At 34.8% G+C, this 22,222-nt stretch overlaps 3 protein-coding genes and 1 long non-coding RNA gene across 7 annotated transcripts; 2 read left to right on the forward strand and 2 right to left on the reverse strand.

Moving 5' to 3' along the window:
* The first annotated feature begins 2,113 nt into the window (after positions 1-2,113).
* On the forward strand, positions 2,114-3,365 carry LOC121802547. Its single transcript, XR_006050808.1, has 3 exons — positions 2,114-2,388; positions 2,601-2,693; positions 3,073-3,365. It is a non-coding gene; the product is annotated as an uncharacterized LOC121802547 (long non-coding RNA).
* A 321-nt stretch (positions 3,366-3,686) lies between these two features.
* LOC121803579 (probable WRKY transcription factor 43) lies at positions 3,687-7,306 on the reverse strand. The gene is made up of 2 exons (XM_042203201.1): positions 6,996-7,306; positions 3,687-3,896 (listed from the first exon to the last, which is right to left on the reverse strand). Exons 1-2 carry the CDS (start codon positions 7,295-7,297, stop codon positions 3,719-3,721), a joined length of 480 nt encoding a protein of 159 aa, XP_042059135.1. The 5' UTR covers positions 7,298-7,306; the 3' UTR covers positions 3,687-3,718.
* Positions 7,307-9,744: 2,438 nt separating this feature from the next.
* On the forward strand, positions 9,745-22,214 carry LOC121756521 (ABC transporter I family member 11, chloroplastic-like). Of its 4 annotated transcripts, none has more exons than XM_042152099.1 (12): positions 9,745-9,763; positions 10,539-10,640; positions 10,772-10,829; positions 11,619-11,698; positions 12,145-12,196; positions 12,305-12,438; positions 12,889-13,003; positions 13,126-13,212; positions 13,571-13,619; positions 13,998-14,082; positions 14,497-14,620; positions 18,690-18,898. In XM_042152099.1, exons 2-11 carry the CDS (start codon positions 10,546-10,548, stop codon positions 14,573-14,575), a joined length of 834 nt encoding a protein of 277 aa, XP_042008033.1. In that variant the 5' UTR covers positions 9,745-9,763; positions 10,539-10,545; the 3' UTR covers positions 14,576-14,620; positions 18,690-18,898. The 4 variants fall into 4 exon arrangements, 2 of the variants coding, with proteins under 2 accessions (XP_042008033.1, XP_042008026.1); XR_006040957.1 differs by lacking the exon at positions 9,745-9,763 and adding an exon at positions 20,176-22,214 and having other exon boundaries at positions 10,483-10,640; XR_006040959.1 differs by lacking the exons at positions 9,745-9,763; positions 11,619-11,698 and adding an exon at positions 19,630-22,214 and having other exon boundaries at positions 10,480-10,640; positions 12,315-12,438.
* LOC121756512 (protein LAZY 1-like) lies at positions 14,813-17,791 on the reverse strand. Its single transcript, XM_042152077.1, has 5 exons — positions 17,591-17,791; positions 17,442-17,508; positions 16,348-17,075; positions 15,249-15,447; positions 14,813-15,126 (listed from the first exon to the last, which is right to left on the reverse strand). The coding sequence occupies exons 1-5, from the start codon at positions 17,594-17,596 to the stop codon at positions 15,107-15,109; spliced, it is 1,020 nt and encodes a 339-aa protein (XP_042008011.1). The 5' UTR covers positions 17,597-17,791; the 3' UTR covers positions 14,813-15,106.
* Positions 22,215-22,222: the final 8 nt, after the last annotated feature.

Consider the following 22,222-nt stretch of genomic DNA (forward strand, 5'->3'; position numbering starts at 1 on the left):
ATAGACAAACATACAAAGAAATCATCCTTAATCGAATCAACAATATTCCAACACATGGTACTCTCGAATTTTCTCCATCTCTTACAAAGACCGGCCGCACCATATCTTATCTTGAATAATTCCACACTGCAATATAACACAATAATAGTTTAATAATTTTTTTTTATAATAATCGTTTGAATCAAAGAACTTGATCAAATTATGACAAATCATATAATTTTTTTTTTAAAAAAATATTAAATATGAAATTTTAGTTTTTGTCGGTTGCCACCTCCAAAATAAAATAACAATCTTTTTATTAATCATTCAAAATGCCCCTAACCCTTAGGCACGAGCTGGTACCACAATTTTTCCTTCTCGTCAAGATAAATTTGTGATAATTTGAAGGAAGTCATTGAATGATCGATAATAAAAAGGAACACAAACATTCGGAGTTAAAGTTGATGGCTTAGATATCTGTCGGGAATTGTATCCCTGTTTGAAAACCTCGCTTTAAAATAAAAATAGAAAAAAAAGTTTATACTTCACATAACATAAGTACCACTAAAAAAAGTCATACCGTAAAGGGTGCTCGGTTGGCAAGATTAAATCTCATGATTAAATATGTATCATGTTTGGTTCATAAGATTGAACCCTTTAACTTAATCCTAGATGGATAGTCTCATGATAATTAGTCATAGCCTCACCTCTCGAACTAAAATAATCTCACAATTTAATCCTAGATGGATAGTCTCATGATATTAGTCATGTCAACCGAACGCCACTTAAATGGACAAAATAAAAAAATAAAATAAAATGTGTGTTATTACTAACCTGAGACAAAATTATAGGAATGAGGCGCAGGCCGCCACAAGATGGCGCGGCTGATTCTGGACAAATTGGAAAGAATTTCGACAAAATAAAAGAAAAACATGAGCGATATGACGAGCGGCATGAGCGTGATGCCGACGACGAAAGCGACGAAGCCGAAGAGCATCAGTGCGACGGAGATCCCGATGAAGAGCAGCCCGAAAGCCGCCGGGGAGATCTGGTTCGGTTGAGAGAGGCGAGGTATCAACGGGAGGCGAAGCGGCGGCGGTGATCGGAGGATGTCGGTGAACATCGAGCACAGCTCCTGTAGATCTCTTGTTTGCTCATCGTTTTCACTCATTTCTCTTTTGCTTTCCCTCTCTCTTCAATTATGGGATTTTAACAGGGAAGAGGGGAAGGATAAGATGATGCATGGGAGTCCATGCCGGTTTATCATTTTTATATTAATATTTTTTAATTTCTACCAAATATAGGAAGGACAAAAATTATATACTATAATAAATATTGTTGTGTCATTGAAGAATTTTAGATAATTTTTTTTTGATATATAGTATAGTACTCCCTCCGTCCCGCATTACTCGCACCTTTCCTTTTGGGCACAGAGATTAAGGAATGAGTGATAGACAAAGTCAACAATTACGGCTGTAGGTATAAATTGTTACTAAAAATGGAAAGACTGCAAATAACTTGGAAAACCCAGAAAGGAAATAAGTGCAAGTAGTGCGGGACGGAGGGAGTATTAAATACTCACACTAAGCATGAAATTAGTCGGAAGAGAAAACGTGCTTGAAAAAAAAGGGATACCAGACACTTTTCGAGCATAGAGAAGGTATTTTCGTTGGAATTTTTTTCTAAGTACTTCTCAAGTGCAACATCTAGAACTTCCAAAAAGGAAGAAATCACGGTCATTAATATAATTCCAAGCATCATGTGATCGAAATTCAAATTAAATCCGAGCACACTTGTGGTGCTCGGATAAAACTTCATGAAATTTTATTTTATTAAAAAAGTACGTGATAAATTAAATTTGGCAAAACTTCGTGATTTTATATTCATTCGTCCATTTTTTTTGGTTAGTTGATTTTATGTGTTTGTTCCATGATTTTATATGATTGGTCTTTTTTTATTATTGTCAAATAAAATTTAAAGAAAAATGAACAATCCATAAAGAAAAAGGAAGTGGTGATCTATTAAAAAGAGCTAAATAAAAGGTTGAAATTAGCCCAATAGCCCGTTAGATAGCGGGCCAGGCCCGAAATGATTCCACCAAAATATTGAATTCCGCTTCTCCCCCAATTTATTTTCTTCGAAGAAATTTTCATCTGTGCAAAAAAAAAACCCTAGACATCTAACTAATTGGTTTATGATATCACGAAACGATCAGTCTTTGATCTCCATTCAGTGGAATTTCGTATTGGAAAGAAAAATGGCGTTGACTAATTTCATACTTACTGTGGCCGGAGTGAGCGCCGTCGTGCTGCTGCTGCGGAGCGATGTGAAGCAGTCCGCCACCATCTTCCGCCGAAACGTCCGCCAAATCCGCAGCTGGCTCGAGGAGGAATCCGCCTCCGCCGCTAAGTATGCACCGATAGTTGCTTTATTTTCAACGAATTTTATTCATGCCGTTTTTGTTTGAATTCGTTTGCTACTGTGATCTCTATACTGCGTAATCTGGGGAGTGTGAGTGAATATGTGCTCTTTTTAGAATTTGTTAGAATTTTATTCATGCCGTTTTTTTTCTTTCTTGTAAGCCTAAACAGAAGCAAAATTTTGTTTTAATGTTATTGCAGGGAAATAGAGAAGAAGGCAAAACCCAAGGAAATTTCAGAGAAAGATATCCCCAAGAAAGACTAAGCGTTAGGTTCAATTTACGTCTAGCACAGGTGATTCTTTTTAATGTTTCTATGTAGTTTCATGTGAAATCTCAATAAATCCTTATGCACGTCTCTGAAATGAATATGTGCTATGTAAGAAATCTTTAATGTGGTTCTTGCATCCTGTTGCCAAAATATTTGTAGCTCCCGTCTTTGTCATGATCGTTAAGCATCACAACCAACTTAGCTTTAATGTGTAGATTGTAGAATCTATGGCAGAGGAAGTGGAGATTTGCTGTTGAGAAATGCAATCTTGTAGTACTAATTAGTAGTACCTCTTTTTTCCAAGCTGGTTAAGTTTTGGTGTTTTACCGCGACTTTGAACTGAGTTGATCAATATGAGTGATTTTACCTTGGCCTCGTACCTATCCATGTTCCCGTGTTTCAGGATTGCCTCAGCTCTTTATGCTCGTCACGTGCTCTTAGTTGTTGATCCCGGAGTTGGATTTTCTTGTTACATAAATGTCATGTTCAAAATCATGTTTTTAATTAGTAAGAGTGGCGTGTTCAAAATGAGTCGAGTTGATATGAGCTTCGTCACTTATCTTGTTGTGTCGGGCGACAGAGGTTCGGTTTTTTGTAATGTACTTACTACCCCATATTAGATCTGGTGGTGACAGTTAACAGTTGGTGATAAGCTAATATATGAAACTATGAGTACAAGATTTTACTAGTTACTCATATTGTTGCAGTTAATATATTGTTACAGGTTTAATATAAACACATCTCTTTTGACCCAACTGTGTAGAAAGCACTCTGCATATGTAACATGGAATACTTTACATATGTTTACAAATGCATTGCATCTTCTAGAAAAATACGAAAACATGACTATTTCCCCCTCAATTAAAATAAAATCATGTCTAAAACTTCGAATAAATTGATTAATCAAGAGATTATTATTTCTGGTTGAAATTTATATTTGACACACTACACATAAATAATCTACGTACAATATTCGACATGATATATGTTGCTATCATGCTATGTGTACCTGAAATTGGATACTATAATTTGAGTTACGCAACAATATTTCAAAAACTAGGGTAAATCTGCATCTGGCTGAGAATTTGTTCGAAATTGTCGCTTGGTTTTTCCACTGGATGTGTGTGCTTCCCTTCATATGTTGTGACGACGATGCTTTCATCTCTCGATAGCCTTTGGACTTGCTTCTTCACGTTGCACCCCTCACGAGTGCACCGGTAGTAACTTCTGCCATCAATAACAAATTCATCACTTCAATAATGCCTCACTTCATCGGAAGGAGAAGAATTCAGTATGAATAATAAATATCGGTGTAAATGAGACTTATTTCTAGTTTTTTTTTATCACAATTTTTTTTTTTGAATAATGGAGCATTTGGGTTCGATCTCAATGGGAACACTCATCCACAAAAATGAAATTAAATGAACAATCTCTAGAACTCCAAAAAAAATAAATTCAATGAATTTTTTTGTCGGATTCGAACCGGAGTGTTGCACTTATCCAGTAAGAAGATGCATCGACATACTGTAATTCTTCGTGATTGAAACTAGAAATGTTTCTAGTTTTCAAAATAAACATGATTTTATATGAACATCATCATATTTATTGATCAAAATAAAAACATCTCTCATTTTACGAACGTGAGAATACTATATTGAGTTAATAAAGTTATTACATTCGCCAGTGATTTTACTGCACTAAAAGAATACTCCCTCCGTCCCAAGATAAGCGAGTCATATTCTTTTTTTGGGATATCCAACTATAAGTGAGTCATTTCCTTTTTTTAGCAAAAAATCATTTCTCTTACTTTATTCTTCACCTATTTTATTCTTTCTTTACTTCTCTATTCTTCTTTTCTCATACTTTACTCTCTCTACTCTAACTATTTAAATATAAATTTCTTAAATCCCGTGTCCAAAAGAAGTGTTTCGCTTATCTTGGGACGGAGAGAATATGAAATTTATTGCCTCTAGATTTGAACTCATTGAATTTCATTCATATAGTATAGAGATGCATCAACCGTAGAATTTCACAATTCAACAACAGAAAATGTTTCACGTTATCACGATGAGAAAGCAAGATGCTAAAAATAAGAAGGGATTGGTTGATTATTATAGTACTTCATGGTGGTGTTCAGTTTCCTAGATAAAATAATACCAATATATAATCTAGAATTGAGTTGTGAGATTATTTTAATCATAAGGGATTAGCTATGACTAATTATCCATCTAGGATTGAGTTAAGAGACTAAATCTCATGAACCAAACACACTACTAGCTAATTTAATCTGGGATACAATCTTACAAACCGAATACCCCTATACGTATAAAATAATTGAATCGGTTGTATAATTTCACGAGCTAAAAAAAAATTTGTCACAGTGGTGAGGAAGGAGGTTAAAGCTACCTATCATTCTTTTCCATTCTAAATATGTGGAAATTATATCCAACACTTATCATGACGCTACTGCATATACGGGCAAATTTATATAACCATGTTATTAGGAGAACGTGACAACATTTTCATATAAAATTAACTGCATTTCCAATGAAAATTAACTGCATTTCCAATGTAAATTAACTATGCAACCGAAACAATTTTCTGCATGTCAGCATTTGTAATAAAATGCATCACTCTTGTAAACACTATTGTATATAATTTCCAAGAAAGATGCACTCTCACTATATAGTTGCATACTACTACATATTTTTGTGCACGTATATATGTATGTGCATTTACATTTGACGACAAATGCAGGGACTTTCCACATCAACGTAGTGTTCTCACATAATTCTTAAATAAACATAATCTTCACGATAGCCAAATTTATACTACTATATTATATACTACACCCTCCCCACAAAAAATAGTCTTATTTTGTCATTTTTGATTGTCCACAAAAAATAGTCTAATTTCTGAAAATAAAAAGTTTATCTCTCGTACTTTACCTACTTTTTCTCCTCTATTCCATATTTTACCCACTTTTTCTACATATCTCTCTTACTTTACCTACGTTTTCTCATTCTTTCTTACTTTATCAATGTCTCATTAAAATCTATGTCATTCACAAATGAGACTATTTTTTTATGGACTGAGGAAGTATAATATAGTATTCCCTCCGTCCACGAAATGTTGTCCAAGTTTGACTCGGTACGAGTTTTATGAAATGTGAAGGTAGAAAAAGTTAGTGAAATGTAGGTCTCATATTTATATATTGTTTTTATAATAGAATGTGAGTATAATGAGTTAGTTGAAAGTGATCAGGTCCATTTACCAAAAATGGTAAAAAAACAAAATGGACAACATTTTGCGGACGGGCCGAAATGATAAAACTGGACAAAATTTCACGGATGGAGGGAATACTAGTTGTTACCATATCTACCCTATATTACAATTAGGACCATTTCATGTACTAGTACGCAGACAGCGGGTGGCGGCGGGGGTTGGTAGACAATGGAATGTTTCCACTAGTTTCCCTAATTAAGAAATCTTTCGTGGTCAGAATAAGACCAGTCAAAACTATTCCCTAAGTACTAATTAGCAACATGCAAATACAATTCAAATCCTCCAATTAAGCAGCATCTACACTTCTCGAATCTCTCATTTAATTTTTATTTTAGAAACTTTTTTCTATGACAAACTAAGAGGGTGTTTGACTAATCTCCGTTTTAAATTATGTCTAGCTCTATCATCTTATAACATATTTCTAGAACTTGTAACATTTCAAAATCAAACTTATAGATTATCTAAATCACTTCTTATTTCGGTCACAAATAATGCTACATAAATCTTCTAAGGAAATGACGTTCATGAATTTAAAATGAAACTCATAATTGTCAGAAAAAATATGAATTTTGGTCAAATTCTGATCCGTCTCACAACTTTAAAATTCAGTCGGAAAAACCATGAATGAAGTTTGGATTTATTCTAAACAATCCCACCACGGAAATATTTGGTCGACTAAGTTCAATATATTATTGATGTTTTTCAGCTGAAAGACATTGTTTTGTTTATGAACAGATGACATCATTTAACTCGGTGGTGATGAATAAACAACACCGTTTAACTCACCGACGATGACGTCTACACATGATTTCTCAACTTCCATATTACACACAATTTTGTTATGGACCTGTTTTTCAAAAAATGAATGTTTTGGACCATATTTGTATTTTGGCCATATGTTTTATACCAAAGTCGACCTTTACTCTATATATATATATGTGTGATTGTGTGTGTGTTTATATATACCTTGGAACTTTGTGTAAGGCAAGGCATGCAATATGCATTTCTCTTATACTAATATATGTGTGTGTGTGTGTATACCTAGGAAATTTGTTGTTCTTGACTGCTTTCTGGCCGTATTTCCGCCATCGATAACCATCATCAAGAATATCAACCGAGCTTCTCGTCTGAAACGCAAATCTAGGCCTTTTCACTTTCTTCTCACTCTTTTTCTTCTTCTTCATCATCATCCTATCACAGTTTTCCTCAGACAAGAATCTCTCTGCTGCTGTCCTAGGTTTTTTAGCCACGTGGAATCTCTCTCTCTTGATTCCCATATCAAAACCCTCCAAGAGACAGGAAGAAGAAGATGTGGGAAAGAGATTAGAAGAGTGATCCTCCATTTTGCAGAGATTTAGAGAAGTGATGTGTGTTTGTTTTGGTGAGAAATGAGAGATAAATATTAAATATGGAAGAAAGTGTGGTCCAAATATGGAAAAATAGGGCGGCTTGAAACTTGAAAGCCGACAAATAATTATGTTAGTATTGGAATATTTTCGTTATTTATGAAGGAAGGGCTGATGTCAGTTGGTGTAAATGGTCCAAGGCCTATTATTCTTTGTTGGGTTCTTTATTTTGTTTGGAATTTGACCATTTGTTACTTCCACGAAACATTTTGTAATATTAAATGGCGATTGTCATGGATTAGCTAGGTCTGCATGGCCGGGTCGATCGATTCTATCGTTGGTTTGTGAGCATCTTTGGGAAATTTCGTAAATCGGCCTCCGCTCCCTCTCTAGCTTTGTCTCTGGCCCAAATTTTCTCTATTGTGCGATTTCCACAGCCCAAATTAACTACAACAAACGCTTATTCCAATGAAGCGGTGAACGACTGACTGCCTTCTTTGGTCAACTAGTTTCGACCCTATGAGTTGTGTTTCCTGGATCCAATACTAGAGAATGAGTGTGATCTACAAGGTTAATGATAGTAGTAACATTTATTTGAATTTCTAGGAATACAATTCTGGTAGATTACATAGTTACACCGACGCTTTAATACTTCATATGTTTGTGACATAATGTCTCGATTTGGCATAGTGTGAGTTTTAACAAATGTAAAGAAAAGTGTGCGGAAAACATTAGTGAAAAGTTGAGTACTGGAGGAGTATTAGTTTTTAATGGAATAAGTATAATGATTTAGTGATGTGAGATCCATTTATCGGAAAAAAAGTAAAATAGACATTTAATTGCAGTCATACTAATATGATAAAATGAGACATGATATGACGAGGATATGATTATTCTGATACATGACATGTAATCATGTATAATGGTGGGGTGGGGTGTGGGGGTTGTGGAGGGGTGTTAAATTAGATCTTGGCTAACTAGAAATGTGTTTATTTCATGTATACAAAGTGAAATAATGTAGGAAATAGATATAAATTGTGCAAGTACAATTACTCTAGAAGGATTAAGTTGAAACAAAGGCGTGTTGATTATGCAAACAATAGTGATTTTATAATGATAAAAATGGAAAACAATGGAAGTCTAATAAGTAGACATGATCACATGCATGAATATACTTACGTGAAGACTGTCACTTTTATGTAAGACGTTTCAGAAAGTTTCTAACGTGAAATCATTCGATATCAAAATTTTAAAGAGTATTAAGACGTGTATTTAAAGAAAAATTATATATTGAATTAGGTCCGACGATAATAAAGTTATCAATCACGATAAAACTGAAAAAAAATACTAGGAGTATAAATTTTATCATCCTTTATTAAAAACACTAGCTATTGTATTGGAGTATTATTCAACTAATTTTAAAATTATTAGAAAATTAAGTATATCAAATATGTGATTTTTTATCGTTAGATCAATCTATATATAGTTACATATTATGCCTCAATTTAATAATTTTTTATAAAACTAACTTTTGGGATATCAATTCCAAAAAATAACATCTAATAATTAAATATGTATAGAGAGATGTATTAAATAATAATTAAAATCCAGATCATAACTAAGACCAATTAATATTCATTGCATTTGATGATTTAATATTTTTAAAACATGTCATGCTGCAAAGTAAATACATGCTTGCATATCTATTTTTTTTCCCTCTCAAATCGTCAATTGTCGATCTTTTTATTTTCTCTGTGTTCCTGTCTTATTTGTTGAATATTCCTATAAAAACATGAGCAACTTATTAATTAATTCTTTTTACAGTTTAAGCTAGCTAGTGATATATGTTTGCGCCTCAATTAAACTAAAAGCTAGAAATCCTAACGTATATTAAATGCCACTGTCACATTTGATATTGTCTACCTACATGTGGTTAATTATATTTATTTCAACCATATTTATTTAGTTCGACTAATCGATGAGATGAAAATTAAGATTGGATAGTTGACTGGTATATTTAGTACTGCTTCTTGCCAATGACCAATGTGGATATAGTTGATAATAGTGTAGCCCAATAAAGGCCGGCCTGTTTGAGCCCAATTAAGGCAGAAAAAAGGGGTTGACATTTTAAATTTTATGTAATTGGTCTCTTAGTATTATAAATTTTGTACGATTTTTTCCATAAACTTTAAAGTTAGTGCCATATATTATGAACTTTGCGTATATTTTGGTATTTCCCCAACCCGACCCGAATTCTAATTTTCAGAGAAACTTATACAGGGATTGTCGTCGATTTCTAGCTCCATTTAGGTAATCTCGACTGCACACTTGAATAGGTTCCAATTTTTGTCAATATTTTTGTTCCTTTTTGGAATTAATTTCTGCAATACACAGCTTTGCTTCTTGCTGCACGAATTTCTTCAAATCAAAAATGCCAACAATGGAGGTATAATATACAAGTTGGTGAGTATAAGCAGGAATTGAATTATGGAGGTTTTCTTTTTGCTTCTTCTTGCTGCACGAATTTCTTCAAGGAATTTCGAATTCTTAATATTTTGTTTTATTAAAGTTGTTTCATTTTCGGATTTTGCTTTTAGAATTGTGTTTACAATTCACATAGATGTGCCGACATGAATCCATGTCTGAGAATTATGCCAAACGGGAAATGTCACATGAGCTAGCCGGGTTTCACTCTTGACCTGCCATGGGAAATAACTACCGACCTTAAAGTTCATGATATATGACACCTATTTTAAAGTTTATAGGAAAGATCAATATATGTGTCAAGTTTATGATTTGATGGACCAATTTCCCTTTAATTTTTAATCCATATTAAAGAGAGTAATCATGAATAGTTTTCCCACCAATTTTTTTTTTCTCATTTTTCATAATATACGAAAAATAACTTTGAATAGTAGTATAATACACATATTCAAACGTTTATATTTTAAACAAATTTTTATTTACTTTTTCCTAATAAATTTATTCTGCTTATTTTGATTTGGCAATCAGTTTGATTACATAAGTTCATAACAAATGCAGGTGAGAAATATACTAATTTTCTTTTCATTCACATAGAATAATTGATATACTATTTTCGTATGGATCGAAAAAATCATAAGAAAATGATAAAAATTTATTAATACTCAAACACCTCCTAAAAGAATTAAATAGAGATAGGTTTAGTAAATGAATTGAAAATACAATCATTCGGCTGAAATTCAGTTGTCCTTTGCAGCTCTCTAATGGAGAGCGTACGAATTTCCTCGTCGTCTCTGCTTGCTTCGAAACCGCCGATTAACAGTTCTTCAACTGCGTTCTCCCCTCGACATTGCTACAGGTTTATATTCATTTTTTGTTGAATTTTTGGAGGATTAAACCGATGGCATACAATTAGCATTTCAATTCTTCGAATTATCACCTGCTTCTAATTTGATTTTATTCGCGCGTGCTCGTTTGTCTTAATTGCAGCTTAAATTCGAAAAGAATTGGTGCGCGCAGAATTGCATGTGATTATTCCTGCTTCGAAGTGAGTATGGAATTTCCTTGTAGTTTTATTTCATATTTCCCCTTATTTTTATGGATGAAATGCATTGGCGTTTTCCTTCTATAAATTGTTGCAATTAGATGCATATCATGCATTTGTGTTACCGTGTCCGTATTATTTTGTGGTGCGTGCTATTGGTTCTAGTGAAAAGTGTGTCTGGATTTTGTTGCGACTTCTACTGATATTGATTGATTTAGGTGATAGTTTTGAGATTTCATGATGTTAGTTCGTTTTCATGAGAAAACAAGGGGTTTACTATGTTTTTCCTCCCTTTTTTGGTTCACTAAATTCTAATGTCGAAAATATTTGCATACCGTTTGTTTAAACTGATTGGATTCCTGATTTAATTTCTTTTCAATAGAAACATATTTTTACCAGATCAAAACGAAAATGCGTTGGTTTATGCTTGTGTATACGAGCGAACAGGAAAGATTTATTCAATACCATTCAGTTGCATTCCATTAATTTTCTCTTACTAGTAACTTGATGGAGATCTTGAACTGTTCTGGATTTGTTATTATTGATTTCTCGTGTCTTGTGTTGCATGTAATGTGACCTTTTCCCTGTTGGCGTATCCATTTTTCTGTTGCTTAATTTTACCGTTTCTTGTGTAGCATATTGGTAAAGTGCGATCCACTTTCTGTTCATCAATGCAGTCTTAAATTTTGTTTTGTTTTATTGGGAGCTTTAGAAAGTCATTTGTTGATTCCTCTGTCGTTAATTGCAAAGTACAACCATTAATGAAAGATTCCGATTCCCGTCCCCTATCAGATAAAGAGCGTCACTTATCGACCTCCGGGAACTGAGGTTGATCTTTTGAATGGAGTCAGCTTCTCCTTACCTGAGAAAAGGTGCCTTTTCCATTAATAAATGATTGAGAGCACATGGTTGTGGAGCCTATTATCTATTTGTCTTTTTATCTTCTTGCTCAGTTTAACAGTCATATAAGTTGCTAATTTTGGACTCAAGCCCCAAGAGTTAGGAGAACCAACATAAATTTTGTGAAAATCTCGTTGCTTCAGTTTCTAGTAATGTTTTGTCAGCTGTAGATACATGTAAAAGTGTAGCTATATAATTTTTGGGTACTCCATCAAAGGAAAGCTTATTCCAGGTTTGTGTAGGAACTATGAGAATATGCTTAATGTTATCTCTATAGGTTGGCTTTGTGGTAAATTTAAGGTTTGTTACTCTTGAATAATTATTGTTTTCTACTTTTTAGTTATTTCTTTATAGGTTTGTACCTAGAAGTTGCCGAAACACTCTAAACAGATTGTATTTTTTCGTGTTATACTTGTAGTTTTGGTCTGATCTTTGGACGAAGTGGAAGTGGGAAAACAACACTTTTGCAGGTTTATTTCTTAATTGATGACTTTCTCTTTTTCAAGCTAAAATTATGCATTTCATTATTCATCTACTGTTGTTTTGTATTTTTCCCACATGGTTGCCATCCCAAGCAGCTGATTGCAGGACTAAGTAAACCAACATCAGGCTCAATCTATGTTCAAAGATATGGTGAAGATGGTAATCCAAATCAATGTCCCAAACTGTTGCAACCCAGAAGAGTTGGTATTGTTTTCCAGTTTCCGGAAAGGTATATATTACCCTTTCGGCCTTTCTTAAAGTTGTGTATCTACACTTGATAGAGTTTTTTTTTTGATAAATGTTGCTTTTGGAAAGGTTCTTAGATTCTGAGTCTATATGTAATGCCAACTCATCTGTAACGAGAGAGGGGGTCAGTTTTACCACAAGATTATTCTGCTGCCATTCTTTCTTCCTAGTTGAGTGTAATAATAGACTGTGTTTGGTCGTTTGATGTTTGCTTCGTTTACTTTATGCTATGTGCCAGCTATTAAGTATTATTCAGTTGTTTGATTTTATTTATTTATTATTTACTAGACATTTTCTATTCTAATATATGTTAATTGTTTCTGTTCTAAAACTATTGGTTATATCTGTAGGCATTTTTTAGACAGTTTCATGGTGACATTTCTTTTTTACTTTTATGCCTTTGAATCTCAGAATATCTAAGACATTGGTGTAGGTTTTTCATTGCAGACAATATTCTTGATGAAATTATATTTGGGTGGCCAAGACAAAGAGCTGGCCTGCAATTGAGAGAGATTCTTGCTTCAAGGCTCCAAAAAGCTATGACCTCGGTATCAGTTTTAGGAACAGCGATTAACATGTGCACTACATCAGTTTTAGTATTTTTTTCCCAGCTAGATGGAGATGTTTATACATAATCCTGACCAACCTCTTCATGCATGGAATCTATCAGGTTGGGCTAACTGGAATCCCTTTGGACAAAGATCCCCAATCACTGAGTGGTGGATACAAACGTCGGCTTGCTCTAGCAATTCAGTTGGTAAGATTTTTCTTCTGCACTAATGGCATGCCTCTGTGCCATCAGAAAATAATGATTGCATGTCATTGATACGGTCATGATCAATTATCCAAGTATGGAGGCATTAAAATAGCTTTATTTCTTCTGAAAATGGTTTCTGCATACAAATAATCTAAGTCAGCCCACATAGGAAAAGCCTGATATGCTCTACCTTGCCCCTACTAGCAGCAGGGATTGCTAGCCAGTTCTAGCTCTGGTACCAAGTATCTAGGCCACAATGGACCAAGCATATTATCGGCTCAAGACTTGTCGTATTTTTTGGTTTACTAGTAAGTAGATATGTAATGGTTTGCCTTAATTTTTCAATTGTGTTTCTCAGGTTCAAACCCCAGACCTATTAGTACTGGACGAGCCTCTTGCTGGTCTAGGTATGAATTTACAGTCATATTTGTTATGTTCTTAATTTTTTCCTGAATACTTGGTTTTCTTTACCATGCAATAAAATGTTAATTTGTGATATCAATTTTAACCCTTCAGCATATTTTCCTATATGATGTTCATTGATCATTGAAGCATATCAACTTTTTATGTCCTTGGTCAATATTATCTTCCTTATTTCTGCATTTTATATAGTTGCTTCTCCTGTTGTCTTTCCATTCTACGAAATTCAAGCACTTCTATAAAATTTAAACTTTATCTTCTTATCTTTGTATCATTTCCTCATGCCCCACCGGTCAATTTTCAATTGGAACTCTTTCTTTCATTGACTTTTCCATTTCTGTTATGTTCAAAATTCATCTACCTAGATTGGAAGGCCCGTGCAGATGTGGTTAAATTGTTGAGAGACCTGAAGAAGGAGCTGGCGTTGCTTGTTGTCAGCCATGACCTTAAGTAAGATTATAGCTACATTTTCAACTGCTAATTGCACTTTTCTTCTCTCTTTAAGAAAGCTATCTGTTTTTCCAACATATTGAGTAACATGCGAAGCTGTATCCTTTTAAAAAAGTCCTGAACATCTTCTGTTTCCCCATGTGAATCCTCCTTATGTCTCATACTTGCCATTCACATGTAAATGATGATAACAATCGGACACCTTTTATTCTAAAAAAGTGACTCTGGTTGCTATCCACAGCAGTATCACAAATCCTTCATTTTAGATATTTGCATCCTTAAGCTAGCTGGTTGCTATCCATTTTGTAGGTGAACAGAGAGTCAGATCATTATGCATTGAAGTAAATGAATGCTTTACTCTGTTAATGCATATTATGTTAGATCCAACTTTTGATTCTTGTTATGCATCTCCAGAGAGTTGGCACCTCTAGTAGATCAGTCATGGAGGATGGAAATGGGTGGAATACTGAAGAGAGAATGCCTGCCTATTTAATTATGTGTCTTCACTTTCTAATCAACTAATGTTGCTGTAATTAAGGTATGACAATGGAGGTTCTAATTCTGTGCATAGTCTCATTTCAAGCATATTCAAATTAACTGGAAAATATAGATGTGCAATGTAAGTGGTCTTCATAGTAGTTCCCATGATGATCACCTCATACCAAACCAGAATCTTTTGAAACCTTTGACATGCAAACGAGAATGGTAATGTAGATCCTATACAATGTAATAATCACACAAGCACTCAATGCATTGAACATAATAGCTTTTAGTACAAACATTTATTGTTTTCGAGAACTGAGTTTTACTTGTAAAGTAGAACGGGATACAAATAGCGTTACCATCTGCTACCATAGCACTTCACTGTAGATCAAACTGGCTAGGAGAAACATACATAACCGAGCAAACTCCACACATGACAGTCGCTATTAGATAAAGTCGCAAACATACATACCCGAGCAAGCTCCACACATGATAGTCGAATTAAACGAGGATGCCCACCTTGATTTTAGTGTTTCGCCCCCTACAGCTCCAGGACCACGTCTTGTAATTTAGATGCCCAAGACAGGAAAAGTTAAAAGAGTCAGGCAACTGTATGAGATCAAGTACAGAGATTCCATAACTGAAGCTAATACTAATGCATGTTATTTCATATGTTAACTTACAGTCTGAATCTGTCTTAATCCAGTGCCCTCCATTAGTTGTTGAAGAACCGTTGCAGATATCATCTGAACATAGTTTCTTAGTGCTTTCCCTCTTTTTTCTGGCTGCTGGACCAACCACCTTATTTCCATAATCTTTATAGGGTATGTGTTTATCAGCCATCTGTTCAGGGTGAACCTTCCGTTGCAGCATTTTAAGAACCTGCATCCAAATCCATTAGTGGCAACTTAATCTACTGTATAAAGTTTCAAAACATATGCTCTGAAATTTCATTTCATTCTCAAATGAGCCCTCAGCCTGAGCAAGTAAAATGTGTTAAACATGTTTAAATTATGGTCGTAAAAGTTACTGAAATTGACTGTTGGTTTTTGCTGTTGCTGCAAGTGATGATTACCTGAAACCCATAGGGGCCAAATTTTACGTAGGATGTTTAGTTAGCCTGTCGCAAGTGTTTTAGAATGCAGAATATCTTCTGCTATGTATTCTTTATGCATTAGCTAACATAAATATGTTGCAAGTTACATGGTTCCAGTTTGTTGATGCCTATAAATTTCTCAGATGTACTTATGCACAACAACAGTCACACAACATGAAAATTATTATCTTGCATTTATATATCCCCTATCATGCAGTGATTGTGCTATGAAATACTAGTACTGCCTCTTCTAATTACTACAATTTGTGCAAGAGTTTTTATTGCCCATGCATCAGAATATAAAATATTTGAATTAGAATGCCATAATGAGTTATTGTTTCATTTTCATTCTTCATATTAAATTATCTGCTTAATTCAAACAAGAGTAAGTAAAATAGTTTAACAGGAAAGGTAACTAAGAATATCAAATCATGTCATAATATTTTGGAAATACTAAGATGTGGTGGAACTTTGAAATGATTCTAATAATTTTGAAACTAGAAAAAAAGAAAGATAAAATACTATGCAACAACTGCAGTTCTAATAAATTAGCAATTTAGCATGTTTTCTTGTGTTGACTTTGTAAAGGAGTCATAGTTTATGGTATTTGCTATTGAAGTGGCGAACACCAGAACAGAAAATAAGTGGTATATATCTTTAGGCTGATGTAGTAGGGGTAAACTGACCTTAGAGAGTTTTTTCTCCATTGAGATAGGCACAGTAGCTTCATCCTTAGAAATGGCTGTTGAGCAAGAATGGAACTTCTTTACCACTTTCTTTATGAAACAAGTGACATTTCTTTTCCTCAGGTGTTGTTTTCCTCCTTTGAATTCCCTTGCTTGATCATCATGGGCTATCATATTCCTCTTAAAGAGATCTTCAAGGGATGTCTTTTCTTTTCTTGCCTCATTATTTGTCTCTGCAGCTTCAGTTGAGTTGGCTAAAAGATAATTTTGGAGAGGAAAATCTATGAAGTAGGTCTGACAATCAGAATCTTCTCCCTCTATCGGCTTATTGCTGAGGGTTATAATGCTAGCGTAGCTACTCCGTCCAGATGTCTCATTGGCTAACTCTTTATCCTCAGCTTCAAGAAACTTCTCAAGCTCATAGTTTATTAGCTGGATATCATTTTCTGTTATCTCTGTCTGATGATCAGTCAAATCTTCAGAAGGCATTGGCAGGGTTGGGGTTGGGGGATCTGTACCGTGTAGTTCCGTGCCGAAGGTGCCAATTGCAAGAAACTCAAAAGGCTCGAGCAATTCCTCTTGGGAGATCTGTTCAACATCATCATATCCAAACCAGTTTGAAGATTTGTGAAAGTTTGTTTTCGAGTGAGACAAATTTTTGGTCGATTCTTCATAATAGTTTTGCTCATCAAACAATGTCTGCACTGAAAAACAAGCACAAGGGTTTCCTGAAATCATAACAAAAATGACAGTCTTGTTAGCAAAACCTACCTTGTACTTTTGTATTCTTTAGCATGGATGTCACTTGTGTTAAAGGGAACCGAGCTACTAGATAACTTCTCTAACTAGGGTATTCAAGGGTAGGAGTTTCCTTAATTACAACAACACATATTTGCAAATTAGCTCAGCTCCTCGTGTTTGCAGGTTTAGGCAAATTGAGTCTGTCTCAAATAAATCAGAATGGTATGCATTTAAGCTCTCATTGTTATATGCTTGAACCCTAGTTAAACTCAAATAGCACGAGTGAGAAGATTTAGTGTCCTAATCTATTTTGTGCTTCATTAAACAAGGAGATCTGATGCCGCTTAAGTTACCTATTTTGGAATTCTTCATTGGCTCCATGCTGTTGTGCATCAACTTACGATGCATCCAACCTAGGAACTGTAACAAAAGACAGAAGTGAGAATTATTTCATCCTGGGGGTTCTTGTCATTCCATCAAGACCTAGGAGCTCAGGACATACCGTCATATTGAGCTTTCCTGTGAAAGCAGGATCAGAGATCGTTATCTCAGAAAAGTAACTCAAGACTGAAAAGGCTGTGGATATTAAATAGATGAATCTTTTATTAGAGGAGGTTACCTAGAAGTCGTTATATAGAGGGACATATTATGTTCCTTTTCGTCATCTTGTTTTAAATGGGAAGATTAGAGTTTCTAGAAGGGTCTAAGTTGGATTCGGCAGAGAAGGAACATTGGAAAAATTCCAAGACTATGGTTGGACATACTTTGTTAACATTGTATCAGTTGATAGATGGACCTCAAGACCCACATGTAGATGCTATATTTTCCATGAGCATTATATGATTTCTCAGAGTTGGTGACATGGCGACTATAATGTAATTTAAATAGTAATATTGTACGTGACTACGTTTTGTTATCATGATGATTTGACATATGTTGTGCACGTAAATGAAAATCTATGGTCTGCTAGCCACGTGGATAATAGGATTTGGCCATGGGAATTGCTTGCTGCATACTCTTGTCATTCTGGAGTTGTATTGTACCACAGTAGTTGGTGGGGCAACACAGAATGATTAGGTACCCATACCAAAAGTAGTTGATTTGTGGTCAATATTTCTACACTAGGGCCATGTAAAGGCCTCGTGTTTACTGAGAATTTGGCATTGCCATATATTTATATTGAACTTTGTAAAGGGCTCATGCTCTTTTTTCTGTCTAAATTGAGCTATTTCCTCACCTTTGGCTGAGATATTGAGATGTATGTTATAAGTAACATATAGTGCCAGTATGACCAATTTGGATTTCTGGATTGCACACAAACTTGTGTGAGAATGTTTCATGGGTTAAGGCAAATAAGATGGTATCATTAACTGGATAAAAACTCATATTACGTGATATATCTGTAAATTTGATGGTGTTTTGGTGTGTTTGGATCCGATTGGTTCATTCTTCACACAAGACTTGCCCTTCTGACTGTTTTTTTGGAAACCCAAATTCATGTAATATTACATAAGATGATAGATCGTAAATGTGTGTGAAATCTCAATAGTCGTCCTTGTATCAACGCTTCGCTTATAAATGAATAACACTAGTTTACGCAGGGACAAGAACAGAAGCATCCAGTAGAAATTCTTGGCCACATGAATATTGCTGAAGAGTTTATTTAAGAAGTCCATTTGGCAATTGCATGCTGAAGAGAGTGTGTCACACTAGACAGCTGTGTGAATGTAAACTACTGTTCTGTTCCATCAAAAAAATATTTTCCAGCTGATAACCACAACCATGCACTGCCCATGCTCAATGTATAAAGGTAAATATCCTTTATTTGTTGTTATTGCCTTGTCTTTGATTCCTTGCATGAAATTTAATCTGATTTCCTTATACTATTAAATTACTACTACTTGAGAATTGTTATCTGTAGAGTTTATTGTAGAAGTTTTCCTAAGCTGATGGCCGTCTATGTGGATTGATTGGTACTAGTGTTTATCGAGGTTCTCAAACTAAATGCCCTAGTCTGCCCTTAGGATATGATGTTAAACCACTCTATATTCTTTTTTTCTTTCCATAATTAATCTCGTACTCCCTCCGTCCGCCATTAGGAGTCCCATTTATGGGCGGCACGGGTTTTAAGAAATGTTAAGAAAAGTGGGTGGAAAAAAGTTAGTGGAATAGGGGTCCCACTTATATATATTAGTTTTGAATGAAATGTGAGTGTAATGAGTTAGTGGAAGGTGGGACCCTATTACCATTTATGTAAAAGTGAACCAGGACTCTTATTCGCGGACGGACTAAAAAGGAAAAACAGGACTCCTATTCGCGGACGGAGGGAGTATATCATATCAATACCATTAGAGCTGTATGATTTCAAACTAGATTGTCATAATAATGTGCTTTACCCTGTTTTAAATGGCAATTTGTGATGGATACGACAACTTGATTTTCATCCCATCAATTAGTGTTGATGCTTTTGGACTTTTATGCTTGACCATACTTTTACACCTTATTGTGAAATGCTATCTTACAAATATTAATTGTTAACAGGAAGTTGGGTAGTCATATCTAGAATTATCGTTGTGAAATATTTGGCTCAATGCTCTCTCTCTCTCCCTCCCTCTCTCTCACACACACACGAACCTCGTGCTCGTATGAACTACATATCATGACAGGTTTGCTATACCTCGTCCATTCAAGTGTCGGCACTTGAAATATTTAGCTTAATGCTCACGTCTGTCACGTTGTGCCTGCTAGGTGTATCCTAGTTTCGCTCAGATAATCCTAGTTACCGAGCTAGGTGTATGACAAGTAGAGTAATCGAGAAAAATACCACCATGCAAGTTCAATATAATATTGTCAGCCGCAACAGCAACTTGCTATAGGCGGATAGTGACTCCACAGGTTGTTAGAAAAGAAGTCGATTCATGCGTTGCCCAACGTGTTTCTGTCTGGTATACGTGTTATAGGTCCATAATTGTAGTTATGGAACTGGTGAGACAAATATTAGCTGAATTAATCAGGCAACGATCCTCGTTTTCAGCTACACTACAAAAGGGTAACAGACATAAAATGTTGCCTTTTTTGGTTGGACAGGAACGAGTAGGAGTAGAGGGCTATGGGGTGAAATGATGAACAAATCCATACAAACACTAGCCTCCACCTTTGCTAGAATTCTGTACTCACTTGAACTTAGCGATAGTAAGAGAGTGGTGGCTGTGGCTCCCACATTGTGTTGCTAGTATTGATTTTCTATTAGATTATGATGCACTTATCGCTTTCAAGTCTGATAATTTTGTGTGGTTAACCACTAATTTCGCCTAATTTTTTTGTGTTAAGTGATTGTCTTCTTGTGTGTAGCTTTATATTTGCTGATTAGATTGGTTTCGCGGTGCTACACCTATAAATTATATTGGTCCCGCTACTAGACTTGTCAAGTGGGCCAGTCTTGAGACATTGAACGGGTTTGGACTGGGCTCATTAGTCATGTAGGGTTTTATGGGGTCTTCTTGTAAACACAGGATCAGCCTGTGCCCAAGGCCATTAGAAGTTTGGCCAGAGCCAGCCCATGATCGGCCCAATAAAGGCCAAACTAAGTACTCCCTATGTCCGTGATTAGGAGTTTTAGTTTTTCGATACTGTGTTTTGGAAAATGTGAATAGAAAAAATTAGTGGAATGTGGGTCGCATTTTAATATATACTCCCTCCGTCCTATAATAAATGGTATACTTGTAGGAAATGTTATTTTGTGTTAGGTGGAGAGAGAAAATAGTAGTAGTACATTTATATTAGTGTAAGAGAGAACTTTTTCCAAAAAAGGAAATGTGACATTTTTTATGGTACAAACTAAAAAGGAAAATGTGACATCTATTATGAGATAGATAGAGTACTTAGTTTTATAGTTTTAGTGCCTATTTACCATATATAGTAAAAATAAAATAAAATTTCTATTAGCGGATGGACCACAATGATAAAATGAGGCTTTGGTCTAGGTAGTAATTAGCTCCATTAATCTCTTTTGAGTTGATTTCGGTTTTATAAAGTTATATGAAAACAATTTAAAATCAAACTCAACCCAATTAGGCTTACTTACCAAATGGGTTAGGTTTTGGTTGGATTGGGCCTAAATATATACTGCATTCATCTATCATAAATATAAACTTTTGAAATGGATATGAGTTTAATGTATAATTGGGGAAGCAGGAGAGATATAGAAAGAAAAATGGATTGAAGTACTGTTATTGAAAAATGGGTTTCACCTCATTATTTCCTAAAGGGATGAATGGAGTATAAAAGCTCAGATTGGCCCAATCATTCAGACATAAGCCTTAACGGGCCCGAGTTGGGCTAGGACTGGCTTACTTGACCAATTGCTACCTATGAACACTCCCCGTCGCTAAACAAATATTAGAATATAATTGAAAAAATGATGCCAAACGTTTCATTTTATCGTTGATCCAAATCCTCTAGTTATTCTGTATGAACAGTTTCTGATATTGGGCGTGTTGGCCTAACTATTGTGCTGTACTCTATGATCGGGTTCTCTCACTCATAAAATGAAAAGAGTTAATTTACAAAAATATAGTACTACTATAAATATAAATCAATGTTCAGGACCAGTTGTGGTTAAAATATTTATGAAAATTTGACGCGTGTATGTGTATAGACGTAACATAATATATACAGTATATTGATAAATTGGTTAGGTTATAGTAGCAAAAATCGTGTCATGGGTTGGAAATAAGAACACAATCGAACCACTATTTAACGTTAAACATGTGGTTAGGATTACTTGACTATTGCTTGTTGCATTCTCCTTTCAATTCAACCGGATTCCCTTTGTTGGCTAGTAGAAACCAAATGACGGATGTTTCGTATAAATACATTAAAATAGATTAAATTTCGCCTAGTATAAAAAGCCAACAGTTTTAAGCTTATATTCAGTACAATTAGCAAGAATTAACTATATATGCTCAATACTAAATGGAGAGTACTTAATTCTAAATCCAAATGAAAAGAAGGGTGGGTAGGGGACTGTTTATTTGTTTTTAACACGCATCGTAGAAAACCGCAGCGTTGAAACAGGAGAGAGGCCTCCCGCATCCCAATCAGCATGAGGAAACGTGAATATAGAAGTAAGCAA

Source organism: Salvia splendens, chromosome 1 (genome assembly GCF_004379255.2).
Source record: "Salvia splendens isolate huo1 chromosome 1, SspV2, whole genome shotgun sequence".
Lineage (NCBI taxonomy): Eukaryota > Viridiplantae > Streptophyta > Magnoliopsida > Lamiales > Lamiaceae > Salvia > Salvia splendens.